This window comes from Ictidomys tridecemlineatus, chromosome 1 (assembly GCF_052094955.1).
Source record: "Ictidomys tridecemlineatus isolate mIctTri1 chromosome 1, mIctTri1.hap1, whole genome shotgun sequence".
Taxonomy (NCBI): Eukaryota; Metazoa; Chordata; class Mammalia; order Rodentia; family Sciuridae; genus Ictidomys; species Ictidomys tridecemlineatus.
In genome coordinates this window covers 51,306,092-51,324,147 of record NC_135477.1, presented here as the reverse complement: position 1 = coordinate 51,324,147, position 18,056 = coordinate 51,306,092, and the positions used below count along the sequence as shown (strand labels likewise).

Here is an 18,056-nt window from a genome sequence, read left to right as displayed (position 1 = left end):
TCTTTCTTTGGTCTGCTCAGTTAAAAATGAATTTTTCCTTAGAGCATTAGCGTTACACAGAGTAGTTGGGTTCACTTAGACAGAATCACTCAGGCATGGAATTTGATCCAACTCCATTTCAGTCCCTTCCCTCCCCACAAATTAATTTTGAACAACTCACTAAATTATAAAAATGAAGTTTCTATAACAGTTTTGGATTTCATGTAAAAATATGGATTTTCATCCTATCTAAGTGTGCCCTTGTGTCCAGCCCTCTGGACCCCATGCTCCCAGCTTGGGCACACTTGGCTCACCCACCTGCCATCACAGGACCAGGGGTCACTTGGGCATTGCAGCCTCAGGCCTCAGTGGGGTGCACTGACCTGCCCACTTCTGTGCTCCCCCGGCCTGGGAATTGGGTTGGCTGCCGAGACAGTGGGGTGCTCGGGTGGGAGGGGCCACCAGAGGTGGGGTGAGAGCTCCCGTGGGTGGTGCCAGCTCGGGTTCTGTGCTGCTGGTCTGTGATTCTCAGGGACAGCTTCCACTCATAGCCTCAAGCCAGCCCCGGGCCTCAGCCTGCAGGTGGGACACATGAGCAGAGTGATCCAGACTTTGCTCAGGGTCCTGGGGCAGGCACAGCATGGGGAGTCAGATAAGATCAAAGGTCAGCTGGGAGAGGGTTCTGCAGACTTCAGGGGCTGCCAGTGTGGGGAGGGGAAGGTGGATAAGGAGCTTCTGGAGTGGACTTGGTGTACTTTGGTAAGACACACGTGTTTCCTCCAGAGCCTGTGGTTAAATTGTACCCCGGGGCTTCTGTTGGGTGACTTTTGGGTCCCACTCGCCCTGGTCTCTCATGCTGCCACCAGGTGGCAGCACCGAGTCAAGAGGCTGAGCTCCTTCACTTGAAGAACTCACTGGCAGAGGGCAAAGGTCTCAGGCTTCCAGATGTTTCTGCAGCTAGAGGCCCAGGGAGTCCAAAGGGGGTGGCTAAAACTGGGCACAGCGGTGGATGCCTGTATTGTAATTTTGAGACCCTGTCTCAAAATAAAATAGAAATGCAGCTCAGGGGTAGAGTGCTTGCCTAGCATGTGCTAGGCCCTGGGTTCAATCCCTAGTACTAGGGAAAAGTGGGGAGGGTTGGGGGTAATACCTAGTCCTGCTTCAAAATACCACAGACACCGCCCCATGCTGGCTGAACTCTGCCAAGAGTCCCCTTCTCTATATCCCTGACTCAGGCCTCTGAGTCCTGCCACCCAGGATGTCCACTGTGAGAGACACACAGGGTGGAGCAGGGAGTGTTGTGGGTCCTTCCCACCAGGCCACCCACCCCCTTCCCAGTTCCAGAGTGGTGCTGACCTCTGCAGTGGGAGGATGGGGATCCCCAGCCTCATCCCGGGGCCCCTGGAGGGGTCAGAGGCCAAGGGTGGAGTCATTCTCTGGTGTAACCACCAGGTGGTGTCAGCGAGCTAAATTTTGGTCAATTCTTCAAGGTGCTGAAGCGAGGGGAGCCTGAGACATGCCCCAGTGCCGGGGCCTTGCCTGCCTGCGCAGGAGGTTAACCTGGGAGCTTTAAAACATACCCAGGCCTGGGATCCATCCCAGGAGAGTTCAGTTTGGTTGGTCTGCTGTGAGGCCAGCATAGGTCTTGTTTTCAAATTCCCCAGCTGTAACTAAGGCTGAGAACCACATCCCATATGCAGGGTCTCCACCCTCAGTGCCCCTCAGAGGCCCCTGGGCCCCGTGCTAAGCTGGGCCCACTCCAGGGTCTCTGATTCTAGGACTGGATGTCTGACAGCTCCCAGAGACTGGGACCTCACTGGGGACCAGCTGCCCTAGTCTCTTGCTCTTCCTCTTTGTTATAACAGCTTCATTGAGGTACGGTTCACTCACCATGCGATGCGCATATTTATAGTCTACCATTTTATGGTTTTAGTACATTCACAGAATTTTGCAGCCATCACTATCAAGTGTAGAACATTTCCAGAACCCCAGAAAGAAACCTCCTACCTGCTGGCAGTCTCTCCTCCCCCAGCCCCACATCTCCAGTCTACTTGAGCCTCTGTGGATTTGCCTACTCTAGTTAGGTTTCTGGGTTTTTTTGGTACTGAGGATTACACCCAGCTGTGCATAACCACTGAGAAACACCCCCAGCCCTTTTTAAAGTTTTTAAATTTTGAGTCAGGTCTCTCAAGTTGCTGAGGCTAGCTTGGAACTTATCCTCCTGCCTCAGCCTCCTGAGTTGCTGGGATCAGAGGCGTGTGCCACTGTACCTGGCTACTTCATTTCTTTTTAGTGCAGAATAACATTTCATTGTGTGGAAGGTTCGTGTTTTGGCTATCCACTCATTAGCTGACAGGCATTTGGGTTGTTTGCGCTTTTTCACTGTTTTGAGTCGTGGGCTGTGAACATTTGTGTGAAAGTATTTGTGTGGGCATGTTTTCATTTATCTTGGAGATACGCCTGTGTGGGGGAAAAATTAAAAAGCTCCATTTTCCCCTCTGTTCTCACCACGACACTCGGTGCAGATGACACCAGCCAGGCATCTTCTGATCTACCTGGAGATACCAGATCTCACGGGTTGAGGGCTCAGCTCCAAGACTGTCCCCTCCCCTTCCTGCCACTCATGAGCCCCAGGGGTTCAACTGAGCTTTTGATGGACAGGAAATAAACGCCACAACCTCCTCCTTGGGCTTAATGAATGGCTGGAGCAGCTCCCGGGCCCAGAGAGGCACGGGCTGAGGTTTGGGAGAAAGAACATGCAGCTTCCGGGTCCTCCGTGGGCATCACCTTCCAGGAGTGTCCATGTGCTCAGTGGCCTGTCCTTGGGGTTTTCCGGAGGCCTTAGTGCACGGGCAGCATTGCTGTAGGCTGGGAGGGGACCCCAGCGCTGTGTGTTCTGCTCTCCTGTTGATGTTTCTGGGCTGCACTCCTCCAGACACCCTCTGGAACGAGAAGGCTCTTGTGTTCCGCTACCTATCAAGGGTAGGTTAGGATTTCTATATAGTTTCTATGACTTCCCTTGGGGAAGAAATTCTAGTTTCTGTAGCCCACTTTGGAGTGCAAATTATGACCCAGTAACTGTAAATGGAAAGCAAAACTATGAATCAGAATAATACAGCCTCAGAGTAGATTGGTTGGATCCTGTGGTCACTCTAAGTTCAACCTTTGGAGGAACTTTGAGACTGTCTTCCACAGTGGCTCCACCGTTTCCCATCCTCACCAGCCCTGTGTGAAGGTTCTGATGTCTCCCTGTCCTTGTCCTTGCCAACACATTAGTCATTGTGGTTTTTTTTTTTTTTTTCTTTTTTCGCGGTGCTGGGAATGGTACCCAGGACCTTGTGCCTGCTGGGTGAGCGCTCTACCGCGGAACCACACCCCAACCCCTTGTCTTTCTTTTTGATTCTTGCCATTCTCCTGGGTGTGAAGTGTGAACTGGTGTCATGGTTTTGGTTTCCGTTTCCCCCTTGACCACTGGGGTTGAGCATTTTTTCATGAGCTGATTGATCATTCCGTATAGCTTCCTTGGTGAGTTGTTTGTTCAGGTCCTTTGCTCATTTTTAATTGAGTAGGCCTTGTTCATTAGTCTAGACATTCTTACATCTTCTGGGCGTCAATCTGTTATCAGAGGTATCATTTGCAAAAATTTCCTGCTATTCTGTGAGTCGTCTTCACTCTCTTGATAAGATCCTTTAGTGCACAGCAGATTCTGATTTTGACCAAGTTCAACATCTGTTTTTTTCTTGTGTTGCTTGTGCTTTGATGTCATACCTACTCTAAGGTCATGAAGATTTATGCCTATGTTTTTGTGATGCTCAATTTTATGTATCAGAATTTTAGGTATTGCCATGATATCCAGATATTTAGTCAAATACTATTCTAGATAGTTCTGTGAAAATATTTTTTTTAGGTGATATTAGCACTTAAGTTAACAGAAATTGAGTAAAGCATATTACCCTCCATGATGTGGGTGGGCCACATATAATTTTTGTCATTTATTCTATTGATACACAGCATGTTGGTTTATTGATTTTCAGGGGTTAAACCAGCCTTATATTCCTGGGATAAGTGATTGTAGTCGTGGCGTTGTGACTGAACACATACGTGCAGGATTCAGTTTGCTAGCATTTGGCTGAGGATTTTTGTATGTATATTCATAAGCATTATTGGTCTGCGTTTTCCTTTCTTGTGAAGCCTTTGCTTAATTTTGATATCAGGGTAACACAGTTCTCTTTCTGGCATCCTCTCTCCATGTCGACAAGATATTTCAATTCTGGGAGTTCCCTAACCTTCTCTGGGATCACATGGAGAGAGAGGAGGCTGGGCAATTGGAGTATCTGGGTTTGAGTCTCTTCTGGAAACACTCATGGCCCAGGTTCTTTGGCCCCGAGGTGGGACCATCGTGGCACCTGGTGAACGGGGGCGTGGTGAGGCCGGGTGAGGAGCGTGAATGCCTCCCACTACTCGGGCACGATTCCTGCTGGCCACAGTGGCCGCTGTTGTTGTTGTTGCCCTTCCCGTCACAGCTGGGAGCCGTGGTGAAGAGGTGCTGGAGTCCAGCTCTCTGTCCCACCCTGGGAATGGTTTTGTGTGCCCAGAACATGGCGCCGTGTCCTCTGTACTCCTCCGGGATGCTGTCAGCTGGGGCTCTACAAGAAAGATGTGACTAACTTTCCAGCTGGACTAGAGCTCTGGGTTCCAGTAGTCACAGCTGGTTGTATCTCAAAACCCTTGACAGGCCACTGCAGGCAGCAGGCCCTAAGGTCTAACCAGGGTTTTGTTCCTGTAGCTCCAGGTTTAAGTCTCGCCCAAGGCTGTGTCAGGCTCGAGTTCCCCTGGGGGTCAGGCAAGGCCCTCTGGAGCGCAGTCCTGGTTTCCTCCCCTGACAGGCCCCTGCTGATGTCCCTGGGCCTGTGGAGGGCTCAGCCTCGCCCTTCTGTGCCAGGGCCAACTAGCACAGGGACGCAGGAGGTTTTTCTCCTCACTAGCGCCCTCTAGGCCTGGGCTTGGGGAGGGCAGGAGACCTGGCTTGGGGCCGGACAAATAAGGCCACTTTGTTGAGGCTGTCACTAATTCATTGCCAACATTTGACAAGGGGACAGAAATTCCATATGGTTCTGATCCAAGGAGTTTTAGCAGGGAGATCTTTGCGGTCACCCAGTCGCAGATTCTGGAAGTGCTGCTAGAGAACAAGGCAGGACCTGGAAGGGACCTTAGCCCAGGGCTTGGGTCTCACAGAGCAGCTTACTTTTTTTTTTTCTTTCTTTCTTCTGGTAACGAGCCAGGCAGATGCTCTACCACTGAGCCATGGCCTGATTATCCCAGACCATTTTTTTTTTTTAAAGAAAGGACTTCCTTAGGATTGCTAGTGTCTAATTTTGTTTAATACGTCCTTTTAAAGAAAAGGAGGATACAAACATGTTCTTTGGGTACTCTCCAGGGATGTTATACCACTAAGCTACACCCCCCAGCCCTTTTTATTTTGAAACAGAACCTCACTAAGTTGCCAAGGCTGGCCTTGAACTTACAATCCTCCTGTCTCAGCCTCTTGAGTCACTGGGATTCCTAGAGGAATCAACCATTTAAAACCCCAGTTAGCATCTAATACAGTTGGTGTTTTATCATAAAAGAAAGGATATTTTGCCTGGCACTTGTAATCCCAGTGGCTCAGGAGGCTGAGGCAGGAGGACCGTGAGTTCATAGCCAGCCTCAGCCATGGCAAGACACTAAGCAACTCAGTGAGACCCTGTGATCTAAATAAAATACAAAGTAGGACAGGGGATGTGGCTCAGTGGTCAAGTGCCCCTGAGTTCAACCCCCAGTACCCTCCCTGCCACCAAAAGAGAAAAAGGATATTTTAGTAACAAAAAAGTTAGAAGGATGTCATGTCAGAATAGAAGCCTTGAAAATGTTTATGTCTCTAATTTCTGGTGGCCCCAGGAAAACCGGTCCAGGGCCTGGGCTTGGGGATTGCTGTTCCGGCCACAAGGCTTCTGTCTCCTTTATAAGGCCAGAAAGGCCGAATGCCTCCTCCAAGGTGACCTGCGTGTCCCAGCTTGGATCTAGGTCCTGCCTGAGGTGAGGGTGATGACCTGCGTGGTCCCAGCTGCCTCCAGGTTAGAAGGGGCCTCAGGCCAGCTCTGTACATGGGAGGGGAGACCCTCTGACCGCCTGTGTTCCCACCTGCTGGCGATACTGCTCCTCCCATGGGGTGGCATGAGGAAGTCCTTGGGGACCAGAGGAGCAGGACTTGCCTCATGCCTAGTAGGTGCTAAGCACGGAGGGCTCTGAGGGTGCCCCAGGCCAGTGCCCCAGGGGGGTCCCTCCTGGTTTCACAATGTCCCCGCTGACCCTCAGCATCCAGTGCTGAAAGGCTGTGGAGAGACCTGGCGTCTGTTTAAAGATGAGGCCGGGGGCCTGGAGTGGGAGGGCAGAGTGCCCAAGGTCCCCTGCGAGTTGGTGGTAGAGCAGGATGAGAGGCCCAGGTCCTCACCCCCGAACTGTCTCCTGTCCACTTTGCTCTTGACCCTGGGGTCTCCTCCGCGTTGCTCTCGTGGGCGGCAAGGGTTTGCTGAGGCTCTAGTGGGGCAGCAGCTCGGCTGCCCTCCAGGGAACCGCTCCTCCAGAAGTGGACAGCCCTGGGTCTCCCCAGGTGTCTGGCTATTCATTCACACCTCTGTCTCTGGTTTCAAACCGGAGGTCCCTAGGTGACCTCCAGTGGGTCTGCAGTTCTCTGGACACAGTGGCCGGGGTGCTGGTCAGCCCTCTGGGGTTCCCTGCAGCCTCGGGATGGCCGTGGCCCTGAGCCCAGGCCTGGGCGTCACCTCCGTCAGCTCCACTGCCTGGGAACTGTCCGCCTGAAGTGTCCTCCCCAGAGATCACAGCCTAGGGACTCGGAGCCCCTAACTGCAGGCAGCTCCTGGCTCCCTGGCCCTCCGCCCCTCAGCACCTCTGAGCAGCTGTGAAGGTGGCTTGGCGAGGAGCGGGGGAGCACAGCCCCTGGCCTTTGGCCTTTGCTTCCAGCAGTGAAGGCCCCGCAGGGCGGGGGCAGGCAGTGGGGGTGCGGCCACTGTTGCCCCGTGGGAGAGGGGAACCCCACTCCAGGCGGGCTTGCAAGGAGAGCAAGAGGGAGGCCGGCGGATGGCGGGTGGCGGCTGGCGTAGAGCTGTGGGCAGTGCAGCGTCGCCGAAGCCTGCGGAAAGCGTGGCGAGGCCCTGGAGAGCCGGGCCTCCAGGGCCCCGGGGCCTGTGGGCATCCAATTTTTGCCTTTTTGTCTGGTCTTTGTGCGCTTGCGCGTACCTTCTCTGGTGGGCGGGATTATGATGGCCCCGGGATTCCGCACCCGGGTGGTGTCACTCAACACGGCTCCCCAGCGTGGCCACCCCCTGCCCGCCTGCCCTGGGCCTGCGAGGAAGGCCAGCTGAGCCTGCCTTCTGGGGGCCGGGAGGGGCGGTGCACAAATGGTCTCTCCCTGCAGGGTCTTTGTGTCATACTAACATCCACGTAACCTGCAGCCCTGTGGGAATGTCCTGTGTCCCCTGCGGTTCCTCTGTGGATGGCCTTTCCAGGTGTTTCCTGGGGTGGGGTGTCCAAGTACATGCTGCTCCTTTACCCGTGGCGATCACTTCCTTCCTTCTTATATAAATTTATCTATTCATTTTGTTTTAGTTGTAGTTGGACACAATACCTTTATTTTCATTCATTTGTTTTTATGTGGATGGAACCCAGGGCCTCGCATGTGCTAGGCAAGGGCTCTACCTCTGAGCCCCAGCCCCAGCCCCACGGGGATTATGTCTGAAGGCTGATCCTTTAAAAGTAGCCATATAGTAGTCATAATTATTGACTACCTTGAAAGGTAGAAACTTATTTTATTTTTAAAAAGTTATTTTGGAAATTTTCAAACAGAAAACTTCAAAGTGGAAAGCCCCAGGGGCCCTAGTATGCCACCTCCTGGCTGTGGGAGGTCCCCATCACCTCCTCTTCAGCATGGGTCACTGTGAAGCAAGTGCCTGCCTGCACAGCATTTCCTCTGTAAATATTTCATCATGTGCCCCTAAAGAGGTGATCTTGCTGGGTGTGGTGGCACATGTCTGTAATCCTAGTGGCTCCGGAGGCTAAGGCAGGAGGACCCAGAGTTCAAAGCCAGCCTCAGTATGGGAGACCAGCCTCTGCACGTGACTGAGTTAACTCCCCTGCTGGGCAATGTGAGGTCAGGCATCCATGCTGCTAGACTGCCCCGCTCTTCTAGGGTTCCAGTGACTGTCTTCCTACAGCCCCATGGGTGAAGCTTTGCTCGCCTGTTCCTTTGTAATATAACCCCTTGCCCTGTTTAGGATAAAACGTTCCATGGAAGTGCCTTGTGTGTGTTCCCTTCTCTTACTGTGGCCTTGGGTGTGGCCTACCCAGGTGTCAGTCAACCTGCTGACAGTGGACATCATGAAGATAGACTCAGCCCCTGAAACCTGACCCCGTGCCTCATTTGAATAGCTTCTCCTCAATAAAAGGGGTCAGCACGTGCTCTCGCTCTCTTTCTTTCTGCGGACCCTTAAGGTCAGAGGAGCCGTCACAGCTACCCCAGAGAAAAAGGTACTTGTGTCTCTTGTGTGGTTATTTTGCGCAGCCCAGTTAGCCCAGTTTACCTGGAGTGACCCCTGAGTTTTAGTCGGGAGAACAGAAACCCGGCACTCAGCAACTTAGCAAGGCCTTAAGCAACTTAGTGAGACCCTGATCTAAATAAAATATGAAGAGGGGCTAGGGAATGGGAATGTATCTCAGTGGTTAAGTGCCCCTGGGTTCAATGCCTGGTACCAAAAAAGAAAAAAAAAAAAGAGACAAGGTGATCTTTTGAAAAAGGATAATCAGGACACCAGTGTCTCCCCTAAAACAATCAGCAGTTTCTTATCATCAGATGTTGAGTCAGTGTTGAGATTTGCTCACTGGCCTCATTGAGTCTGTCCTGGGAGCAGGTCCACACGAGAGCCACCTGTTACACATGGTCGGTTGGCCCTTAAGGCTCGTGGATTTGCCTACTTATTGGGGGCTGGGAGGGAACCCGGGGGCCTCTAAATACGGGAAGGAATCTACCACTCAGCCCTCCCCCGCCTAAGGCCCTTTTCATCTCAAAAGCTCTTCTCTTCCCTCTCCCCTGGATCACATTGTTGGGAGCAGCTGGTCATCCCACCAGGCTTCCTGAGGCTGACCTTGCCAGTGGCATCCTGGGTTTAGCTCAGCCTCTGTCTCCTGTAGACTTCTGGAGTCACAGGCTTGTACCAGTTCCTGCTCCATCTTTGTCTGGAATAGATGGAAGAGTTACAGGTGGCGCCAGGGCCTGGAGGCCTTGCCCTTGCACTTGTTGTGACTGGTGTCCTTGGTGTACGTCACTTGAATTTCTTCTTTCATTTGGAATTTGCAGGACCCGGTGTGGTGGTGCAGCCTATAATCCCAGTGGCTTGGGAGGCTGAGGCAGGAGGATCTCAGTTTGAGGTCGGCCTGGGCCACTTAACGGGACCAGAAAAGGGCTGGGATTGCAGTTCAGTGGTCTAGTCTCCTTAGGTTCAATTTCTAGTACTGCTTTAAAAAGAAATGGGGGGATGGCCATTCGTAATTTGCAGAATGGTGATCGGCTCATTCCTCGTTTCTTCTTTAATTAACTGTGGCAATTAACTGACAGTTCCTGAGAGACCACCCTTTCTGGGGCAGAAAGGCAGGTGGTTGCTTTTCCCCTGGATTTCCCTGTCTTCAGAGGACAGGGAAAGACGTTGGATGGTGAGGGAAGGGGGAGCCAGGGGCGGCTGCAGACCAGTGCTGGAGGCCAGGGCCCGGCGTCTCCCAGCAGCTCAGCACCAGTCCCGGGTGCTCGCAGCCGGGTCCTCACTCTGCACTGGTGTCTGACGACAGGCAGGCTCCCCTTAGCTCTGGTCTTGCATTTGTGGGGGAGAGAGGTCTCCGTCCTTAGGCCGAGTGTGCCCAGGAACACAGCTGGGGGTGGCAGGGAGAAGGTGAGACCCAGACCCAGCTCCCGGATGCGGCCCTCTCTGCGCCTCCCTGTCCCCGGGGGGCCAGCTTCACCTCCTCCTCCCCTCCCCTAGCTTGTCGTGGGGGGGACGCCACGGTCCTGGCTCTTCTCAGGCTGCAGAGCAGAGGCCGCAGGACAGGGCTGGCATGGAGGTGGCAGGCTGAACCCGCAGACAGTCTTCACTGGGATGGACCCGCCCTGGGATGACAGTCTCTGTCCCTCTTTTATCCTGACTCAGGCTTGCCTGGCTTTGGGGGCTGCAGCCAACAGTGATGCCCTCTCCACTGTTCATGGCGATGGCCAAGCCTGGTCACCCTGGCTGTGTGAGGAACCAGAATGTTCAGGGAATGTGTGTGTGTGTGGGGGGTGGCCCTGGGAATGGAACCCAGGGCCACTCTACCACCGAGCCCTTTTTATTATCATTATTATTTTTCATTTTGAGATAGGGCCTCTCTAAGGTGCCCAGGTTGGCCTCAAACTTATGGTCCTCCTGCCTCAGCCTCCCGGGTTGCCAGGCTTACAAGCACGTGCCATTGTGCTGTTCTCAGGGAATTTTAAGAACTGCCTCAAATGGAAAAAAGAGAGAAAGAAAACCCTTTGGACTAAGCCATTTGGTGAGGTAGGGCCGGACGGGCCAGGCTGAGGGGAGGCCAAGACGGCCACAGGCCCACAGAGTGACACAGTCTGTGGAGCAGTCGTTTCCTGTTGGGCCTGGGAAGGGGAGACATTTGTGGCATAAACCAAGGTCAGGGCCCTTGGAGGAAGCCCTGCTGGGATCGGTGATGCCCGCCTCACCTCCCTTGTGTGGGCCGGGGCGTGAATTCTCGGTGTTCTGTGTTTGAAGCAGCTTTCTGAGTCCCCTGTTTCCTCCAGAGGAGTTTGAGGAGGAGCTGAGGTGAAGGCAGCCACGGAGGACGAGCCACGGAGGGGGCGTGGCATGGCCTTTGGTCTCAGATGTAGGTTTGGGGGGTTTTGTTTTTGCAGGGCAGGGGTGGAAGGTCCCGGGCCCTTGCGCCTGCCCGGTGAGCCCCCTGCCTCCGAACCCGCCCCTCAGTCCGAGAGGCAGTGTGTGCAGGCTGTCTGTGTGACTGGGAGCAGTTTCCTGAGGCCCACCTTCTGTTCCTGCTGGGCCTCAGGCTGCTGGTGAAGTGGGACAGGTTCATTAGGCCAGTTCACTGGGCAGAAATGCAGGGCTGAGCACAGGACCGGAGCCCCTCTGCCAACACTTTGGCCTGTCCTTTCTTTGCACTGCTGTGGCCAGGGACCATTCTGTGGTAGCATAAAGAGGAAGGGTTAGCGGGGAAGCCCCCAGCTGCTCCCGGGTGCGCCACAGGGTTGGTGTGGGGTCTGCACACAGAGGAGCTGCTGGGCATCAGTGAGTCGGCCCAGTGCCACAGGACTAAGGTCTTGAAGGAGATAAGCAAGCCGGACGGGGTGCACTCTGTAATCCCAGCAGCTCAGGAGGCTGAGGCAGGACGATTGTGAGGTCAAAGCCAGCCTCAGCAATGGCAAGGCACTAAGCAACTCAGTGAGACCCTGTCTCTAAATAAAATACAAAATAGGGCTGGGGATGGGGCTCAGTGGTTGAGTGCCTCCAAGTTCAATCCCTGGCATCTCCCCCATCCCCCAAAAAGTAAGCAAGATGGGCTCTGCATGGGGGTCTTTGTCAGCCTCTCTAAGACCTTGGAGTTATAAAGAAATAAAATAAAAGTCTATCAACAACAACAACAAAAGACCCTGGAGTGGCCAAAGTTGTTCCCTGGAGACACCTTTCCGAAAGGTAACGTGTCTCCAGGGCCCGTCCTGGGCAACTAGAGGAGCCCTGGAGTGCTGTGAGGGTCCCACCAAAAGTGACAGAAGAAAGGCTGCTTCCTGGGCTTGCCCACTCGGCCCAGGACAGAGCCAGTGGGTCAGGGCAGCCACTGGAACAGAATCTGTGTGTGCACGCGTGTGCGTGCGTGTGCGCGTGTGCGTGCGCATGTGTGTGCTCCTCCATGCATGTGCAGAGTGTGGGCTGCGAGCCCTTTGGCTTCCCTGCCTTCCAGTCTTGGGCTGAGCAGGAGCGTCCCCTCCTGCTGGGGACTGGAGGGGTCTAGACTCCACTTCAGCATCCCCTGGGGCCCTGGGTCCAACCCCCACCCAGGAAGACCCTCCTGTGCTCTTGCTGTCCCTTCTGCTGCAGAGGCAGCCTCCCCTAGCCTGGTTCCAGGACCTGCCTGGCGCAGCCGGGGCTCCAGAGGTGTCTGCAGGGAGCAGGTGGAAGGTTGGTCAGGGTGTTGGAGACCTGGGCTGCCTGGTGCCTTCTTGGTTCCCCGCTGTGGGTCGTCCAAGACGAGGTTCTTCTCCAGAGACGAGACGCGCCCCGGGGGTGGTTGGAAACCTGGGTTCCAGGCCCAGCTCTGCCGGTGACTCCCTGAGCAGCCTTGGCATGTTGCTGTGGCCTCTGGTCCTGTTTTCCCCTGTCACCTGGGGTCGTTAGCCCTGCTCTTTCACTGTGAAGAGCGGAGGCGAGGACCAGCCCTGACGCTGTGAGGCGGGAGTGGGTAAGGGCGTGTGGGCAGGGTGCCCGACCCCAGGCTCACTGAGGGGTCATTCACAAGGAGGGGGGCGTCACGTGTTGGGTGGAGCCGTGTACCTGGGGGGGGGTGCTCTGGGCGGGGTTTTCTGGGGACAGCAGGCAGAGAGGCCTGGCTCCAGGTCGGTGACTTCACTGTCAGTAAGAAACAGAATATGGTGTCCTTGGAAAACCGTGCCCACGTGGGCTGAGGCCCGGGTACAGCAAGCTCCTGTTTCAGGCCCTGGTGCCAGGCAGTGCCAGAGGAAGCCCCCAGGACAGGGCTGATGGCGTGGGGGGGCTCGCCCTCCGAGGAGAGGCTGGCCTGGTCCTGGGGGAAGGCGGGGACCTGCCCTGCAGCCCTGGCCCTTTCTGAGGGCTGGGAGCAGAGGCCACCAGCTCCTGTGTCCTCCCACTCAGGAGGTGAGGTGGGGGACGGGGGAGCTCGGGATGGGGAAGGGAGAGTCTGGCTGTTGGCACGGACCTGGGCCTGGCCTCGCTGGCTGGCCTTCCTGCTTCCTCGAGCCTGAGCTGGGCCCGCTCTGGCCAGGCAAGCCACGCGTGGGCAGGAGGCTGTGGCTCCTGTGTGGGCTCTGCTGCCGGCTCTCCAGGTGGCCATGGCAGGACTGCACCCCCGACCTCCCCTGTTCTGGAAAGCAGAGGGGTGGTGTGGGCCGGGCCGTGCCCAGCACCCTGCGAGGCTGGGATTCACGGAGACACGAGACCCAGCCCTCGCTGGCCATCGACTGAGCATTTAGCACCTGCCTTCCAAGTGTCAGTACTGCGGAGTGCTGGAATGCCACAGATAGAAGACAGTCCCTCCCTGGGGGAGTCTGTGCTCCGAGGGGGGAGACTTGTGGCTTGGTGGACAGCGACGTCACGCGGGAGCTGAAGCAGTGAGGAGGTGGGGAGGGGATTGCAGTTTTGTGTAGGGTGGGCAGACAGGGCTCAACCACAGTGGCATTTGGACAGACTGGGAGGAGGTGAGGGTGGAGCCATGCCACCATCTGAGGCAGAGGACAGAGCGTGTGCAGAGGGCCTGAGGCAGGAGCAGCCTGGTGATTTTAAGGGGCAGAGCGAGGGAGCCGGAGGGCAGGGCAGGAGGTCAGAGGGTTCACTGCCAGGAGGCAGACCTCGTGTGGGCTTTCAGCTTCCACTCCGAGCACAGGGGAACCAGAGGGGAGCCGCTGTGGGGTCTGGAGCAGAGATGCTCGCCAACGTGTTGAGAATAGACAACGGGGTGGAGTCGGTGCAGGGCGGCCAGGCGGGGGCTGTCATGGACCAGGACAGCGGGAGGCAGGCCTTGGGAACTTCTCAAAGGGGAGCCAGTGGGCTTCCCTGACTGTGGGTGTGGGGCCGGGGGGAGATGGGAAGGAGGGGTCTCGACTCAACCCCAGCTGCTGAGAGGACATCATTCCACTGAGATGGGCAAACTGGTGTGGCGGATCTGGGGAGTGTGTGGGGGTCTCTTGGGGCCTGACCGATACCCACAGAGGTGCTTCCCAGGCGGCTGCGTGGAGCTGTAACCGGGGGTCCCAGCATCTGCCTAGGATCCCAATTCTGGGTGCTACTGGGTGCTGTGGACAGGAGATGACCTAGGGAGGGGTGTCACTGGCCACCTGAGCGCCTGCTACAGATTGGCCCCGGAGGGGGCAGTGGTTATAATCCAGCGCCTGCCGCTGGGTTTGTGGTTAGGGAGGCAGAGCCTGCCTTGGTACGCGGTCCTCACTGTGGAATGAAGATGAAAAGGTTCAGGCTGAGAGCGAGGGGCCGTGGAGGGTCAGGGTGGGGGACTCAGAACAGGCTTCAGGGGCCCTGCCCCAGGCCCGGAGGGACAAGCTGCACATGGCACGGCCAGGCAGAGGAAGGGCATTCCAGGGAGGAGGAACAGAGTGGGAGAAGGCCCAGAGGATGGAGGGCAAGAGGGGCTGGCTTGGCCCTGGTAAAGAGGTCAGAGTAAGAACCTGGAACGTGTGGTTCATGCCCAGCAGCGCAGAACTCTGGGACTTTGGGCAGCTTCTTAACTTTGCTGAGCCCCAGCTGCAAAACAGGAAGGCCCTCCTCCTGCATGGGATTGCTCTGAGAGAATGTCAGGGTCCGATCGTTCGATTTGGGTGTGACATGCTCAGCGTGTCAACCTGGGGGCTCCCAGCCCTGCTCGGTGGGCCTCTTCCTGGTGGCCCAGCAAAGAGCAGAGCGTCAAGAGAGCCACCTTGGCAGTGCTGGGCTGCCTCAGGCCAGGCAGACCCGAGGGGTGAGGGGCTTCAAGTGCTCAGAGTCCTGGCTGCCTCTGGTGACCCTGTTCTATTTTAGGCTCCGTCTCAGCAGACGAGGAAGCTTGTCCCACTGCAGTGCAGCTAATGACAGCCTGGAGAACTGGAAAACTCTTAAAACATGTGCGCTATTTTGATCCCCAGGAGGTGGCTGCCACTCCTGCCCAGGCAGCGTGAGCTCTGATAGGAAGACGGTCACGGTCCAAATCACAGCCCTGTGACTGCACAGGATGTGCCCACAGCACTCCCTGGGTGTCCGGCACCTCTCTGCGCAGAGCTCTGGATTTAGGATAATTCTACCCTTGCCGTAGGACCCGGAAGTAGCCCCTGTCGCCTCCACCCGAATCCTCCTCAGGCCCAGTCCTGGCACAGGCAGGTCTCTGTCCCCATGGGAGCAGGCCACAGAGGGCGCAGGCTGTGTCCACCGCCAGCCGAGACCTAGAGCTTTTTGTGCCCACAGGACCTTTCTTCTGGGCTTTTTCATCGAAAGTGGTTTGAAGTGGCTCTTGCCCAGCGGAGCTGTGGGTGGCTTCCTCCCTTTTCTAAGAAAGGGCTTCCAGGTGGGCTCCAGGCCTGGGGTGGCGTCTGGGGAAGGGTAGAGGCAGCCTGAGGGGGGGTGTGCTCACCTCTTCACTGCGCTGTGATGAAGGTGGCGGTGGTCCTGTGGTGGCTGCGGTTTGCATTTAGGGAAAACAACATTGTTTTTTTCCTTTTTTGGGTCTATTGCCTGATTTCTATGCAAAATGGACTCTCGAGCACAGGCTCCGTCCATCCTTAGAACTCAGCATCCTCGCTGCTGCAGCCACTGTCCTTCAGGGAGCCTTGGGGTCGTTCCCAACCCCGGAGTCACCTCCAGCCCACCTGAGGTTGAACCCAGGTGCGCTCAGCAGCGGAGCCACATCCCCAGCCCTTTTTCATATTTGATTTAGAGACAGGGCCTCGCAGAGTTGCTTCGGGCCTCGCTGTTGTTGAGGCTGGCTCTGAACTCTTGATCCTCCCGCCTCAGCCTCCTGAGCTGCTGGGATGACAGGCATGCCACCTCTCCTGACTCCGCTCCAGCCCCTTGTGTGCTGGGTCCAGTCTTGGATTGTCTCCCTCACTCCTGTCTGGCCCCATCCCACCTCTCCCCCACCACTCCTCCTCTGTCCACCCTGTGGGCACATATTCTGGGTCCTCTTCCTGCCTCCATGTGCCCGCTGTCCTTCCTGACCCACCTGGGTGCCACCTCCCCTGGGACACCCTTTGTCTCGTAGTTCAGGGGCTCCCACCTCCTCCACCAGACCAGGAGCCTCTGGGGGCAGGCAGGGCCTGCTGCCTGTCCCTGCGTCCCAGTGCCCTGTTGCGAAGGAGGGGTCCGGGTGGCTCTCTGAGGGCTATAGGTGCTTTGTTGCTCCTCCCCTTACTGAGAGACCCTCCCCCTGGAATCTCAGGGGCTGAGGCCTACATGGCAGGACTGGGGCCAGAGCCCAGCCTGCGGGTCTTGGAGTTACTCAGAGAATCACAGCAGCGGCCCTGTCCCCCTGGCTCCTCCTGGCACACCCTGCCCTCCCCCATGCCTCCGTCCCCAGGGCCCGAGCACCTCGGTGGGGTTGGGAGCCATCTTGGCCACGCCCTCTGCCTCACAGGACCCTGGGAGCTTTGGGCTGGTCCCCAGGCCCTGGGCAGGCCCACTCCAGCTCTGATTGGAGTGGAAGCACTTTCAGCTGTGGCCCAGCTGTTGGGAGACCCCACCCCTCTGGCCCCTGAGGCTTGTGTGGAGGGACAACTGCTGTGTCACATCCTCTCCTGGATCAGAGACCTGTGGCAGGCCTGGTGGAGCCTGTGGGGGGTGAGAGGGCCGGGTGCCAGGCCAGCTGCCCGGGGCTCAGGGCATGGGGCGTGCGTGTTTGTGGGGGGCAGTGGGGCCCATGCTGATTCCGGCCTGCCCTCTCCTCCAGGCAAAGGCCGCCAAGGAGGAGCAGGAGGCGCGGAGGCTGCGGCTGCGCAGTGCGCAGTACCTGGAGCGCTACGTCTACCTGATCCTCTTCAATGCCTACCTCCACCTGGAGAAGGCCGGCTCCTGGCAGAGGCCCTTCAGCACGTGGATGCGGGAGGTGAGAGGCCGGTCCTGTCCCTGTGTGCTGCCGGTGGGGACCTGGTGGCCCGCTACCCCGAGGAGGGGGCACTGTGTCATCTGTCCTACCCCGGGTCTTCTGCACTTGCAGCATGAGTTAGGTCCCATGGGAGGCAGCGGCGGCCGCCTGCTGGGCCGGGAGCCTGCTCCGGGTGGCCCGTGGCTGGCTGGCTAGGGCCTTGGGCACATCATTATTGCCCATTATCATTTCAGCCCTCGCTTGGTCCCTGCTGGGTGAAGGGCAGGGCTGTGGTGTCCCTGCCCCCACCTCCTTTCTGCTGTGACCTTGGACAAATTGGTGGCTTCTCCAAGCCTGCCGTCCCAGCACTAAAGTGGGAATAACCTTAGTGGTTGGCATCCACTCAGAAGGTGGCGTTGGGTACACTGAGTGCCATCCGCCAGACCCAAGCCCACCACGTGTGCTCAGGAGGAGACCGAGCACACAGGAGTTTTGTTTAAGGTCATCGTTAGGACAGACACTTTGTTCACGCCTTGGCACCCCCAGGTCAGGAGACGGGCTCCTTCCCCCTCAGCAGAGCAGCCTACAGTTACCCTCTGCTAGGAAGCCAGGCCACCCGAGCTCACCAGAGAGGCCGGGTGACTCTAATTTATAGACTCAGGACTGGAGCTGCTGGCCATCCAGCCAGAGTGGGTAGGAAGGTGTGGGGGTTCAGGCAGGGGTGCCGGTAGGTTCAGAGCTGCGGGGGCGCAGAGGCAGGGAGACCCCTGCAGCCCTAGATGGCAGTCAGGGGGACTGCTGAGGACAGGCCTTTGGGGGTCCTTGGGACATGGTGGTGGGGAAGCACAGGAAGTGAGCCCTCCTGCCCTTGGGTGGGTGTTGGGTCAGCAAGAGCTGGAGGGACACCAGGGCCACCCTGTGGACGTGCCTGGGCTCAGCTTCCTCTTATAGCCCCCGAGATGGGTGGAAGCGTGAGGGTGGGGACAAGGAGGTTTCTGTCTTGGGCTTTGCTTGGGAGAAGATATCGGGGCTCAGGAGCTGGGAGGAAGCTGGAGCCCCTCCCAGCTGAGCCTGGGTGCGGGGGAGGGATGCCGAGGAGGGAGAGCTGCTGGTCTGAGCAGGACCGAGGCCCCAGCCCCAGGACCCCTCAGCCCCTCTCTCCTGGG

The 18,056-nt window shown here is 56.8% G+C and overlaps 1 protein-coding gene across 7 annotated transcripts in view; it reads left to right on the top strand.

Moving 5' to 3' along the window:
* Pald1 (phosphatase domain containing paladin 1) overlaps positions 1–18,056 on the top strand; it is a 63,117-nt gene that overhangs the window by 42,917 nt on the left and 2,144 nt on the right. For 5 of the 7 annotated variants that reach the window (XM_078040964.1, XM_078040965.1, XM_078040963.1 and 2 more), the window contains exon 19: positions 16,756–16,911. In XM_078040964.1, coding sequence (XP_077897090.1) covers positions 16,756–16,911 — 156 coding nt within the window. Of the gene's footprint in view, positions 1–8,309; positions 8,566–16,755; positions 16,912–18,056 lie in introns of those variants that run through there. The other 2 variants (XM_078040968.1, XM_078040969.1) reach the window with 2 other exon arrangements.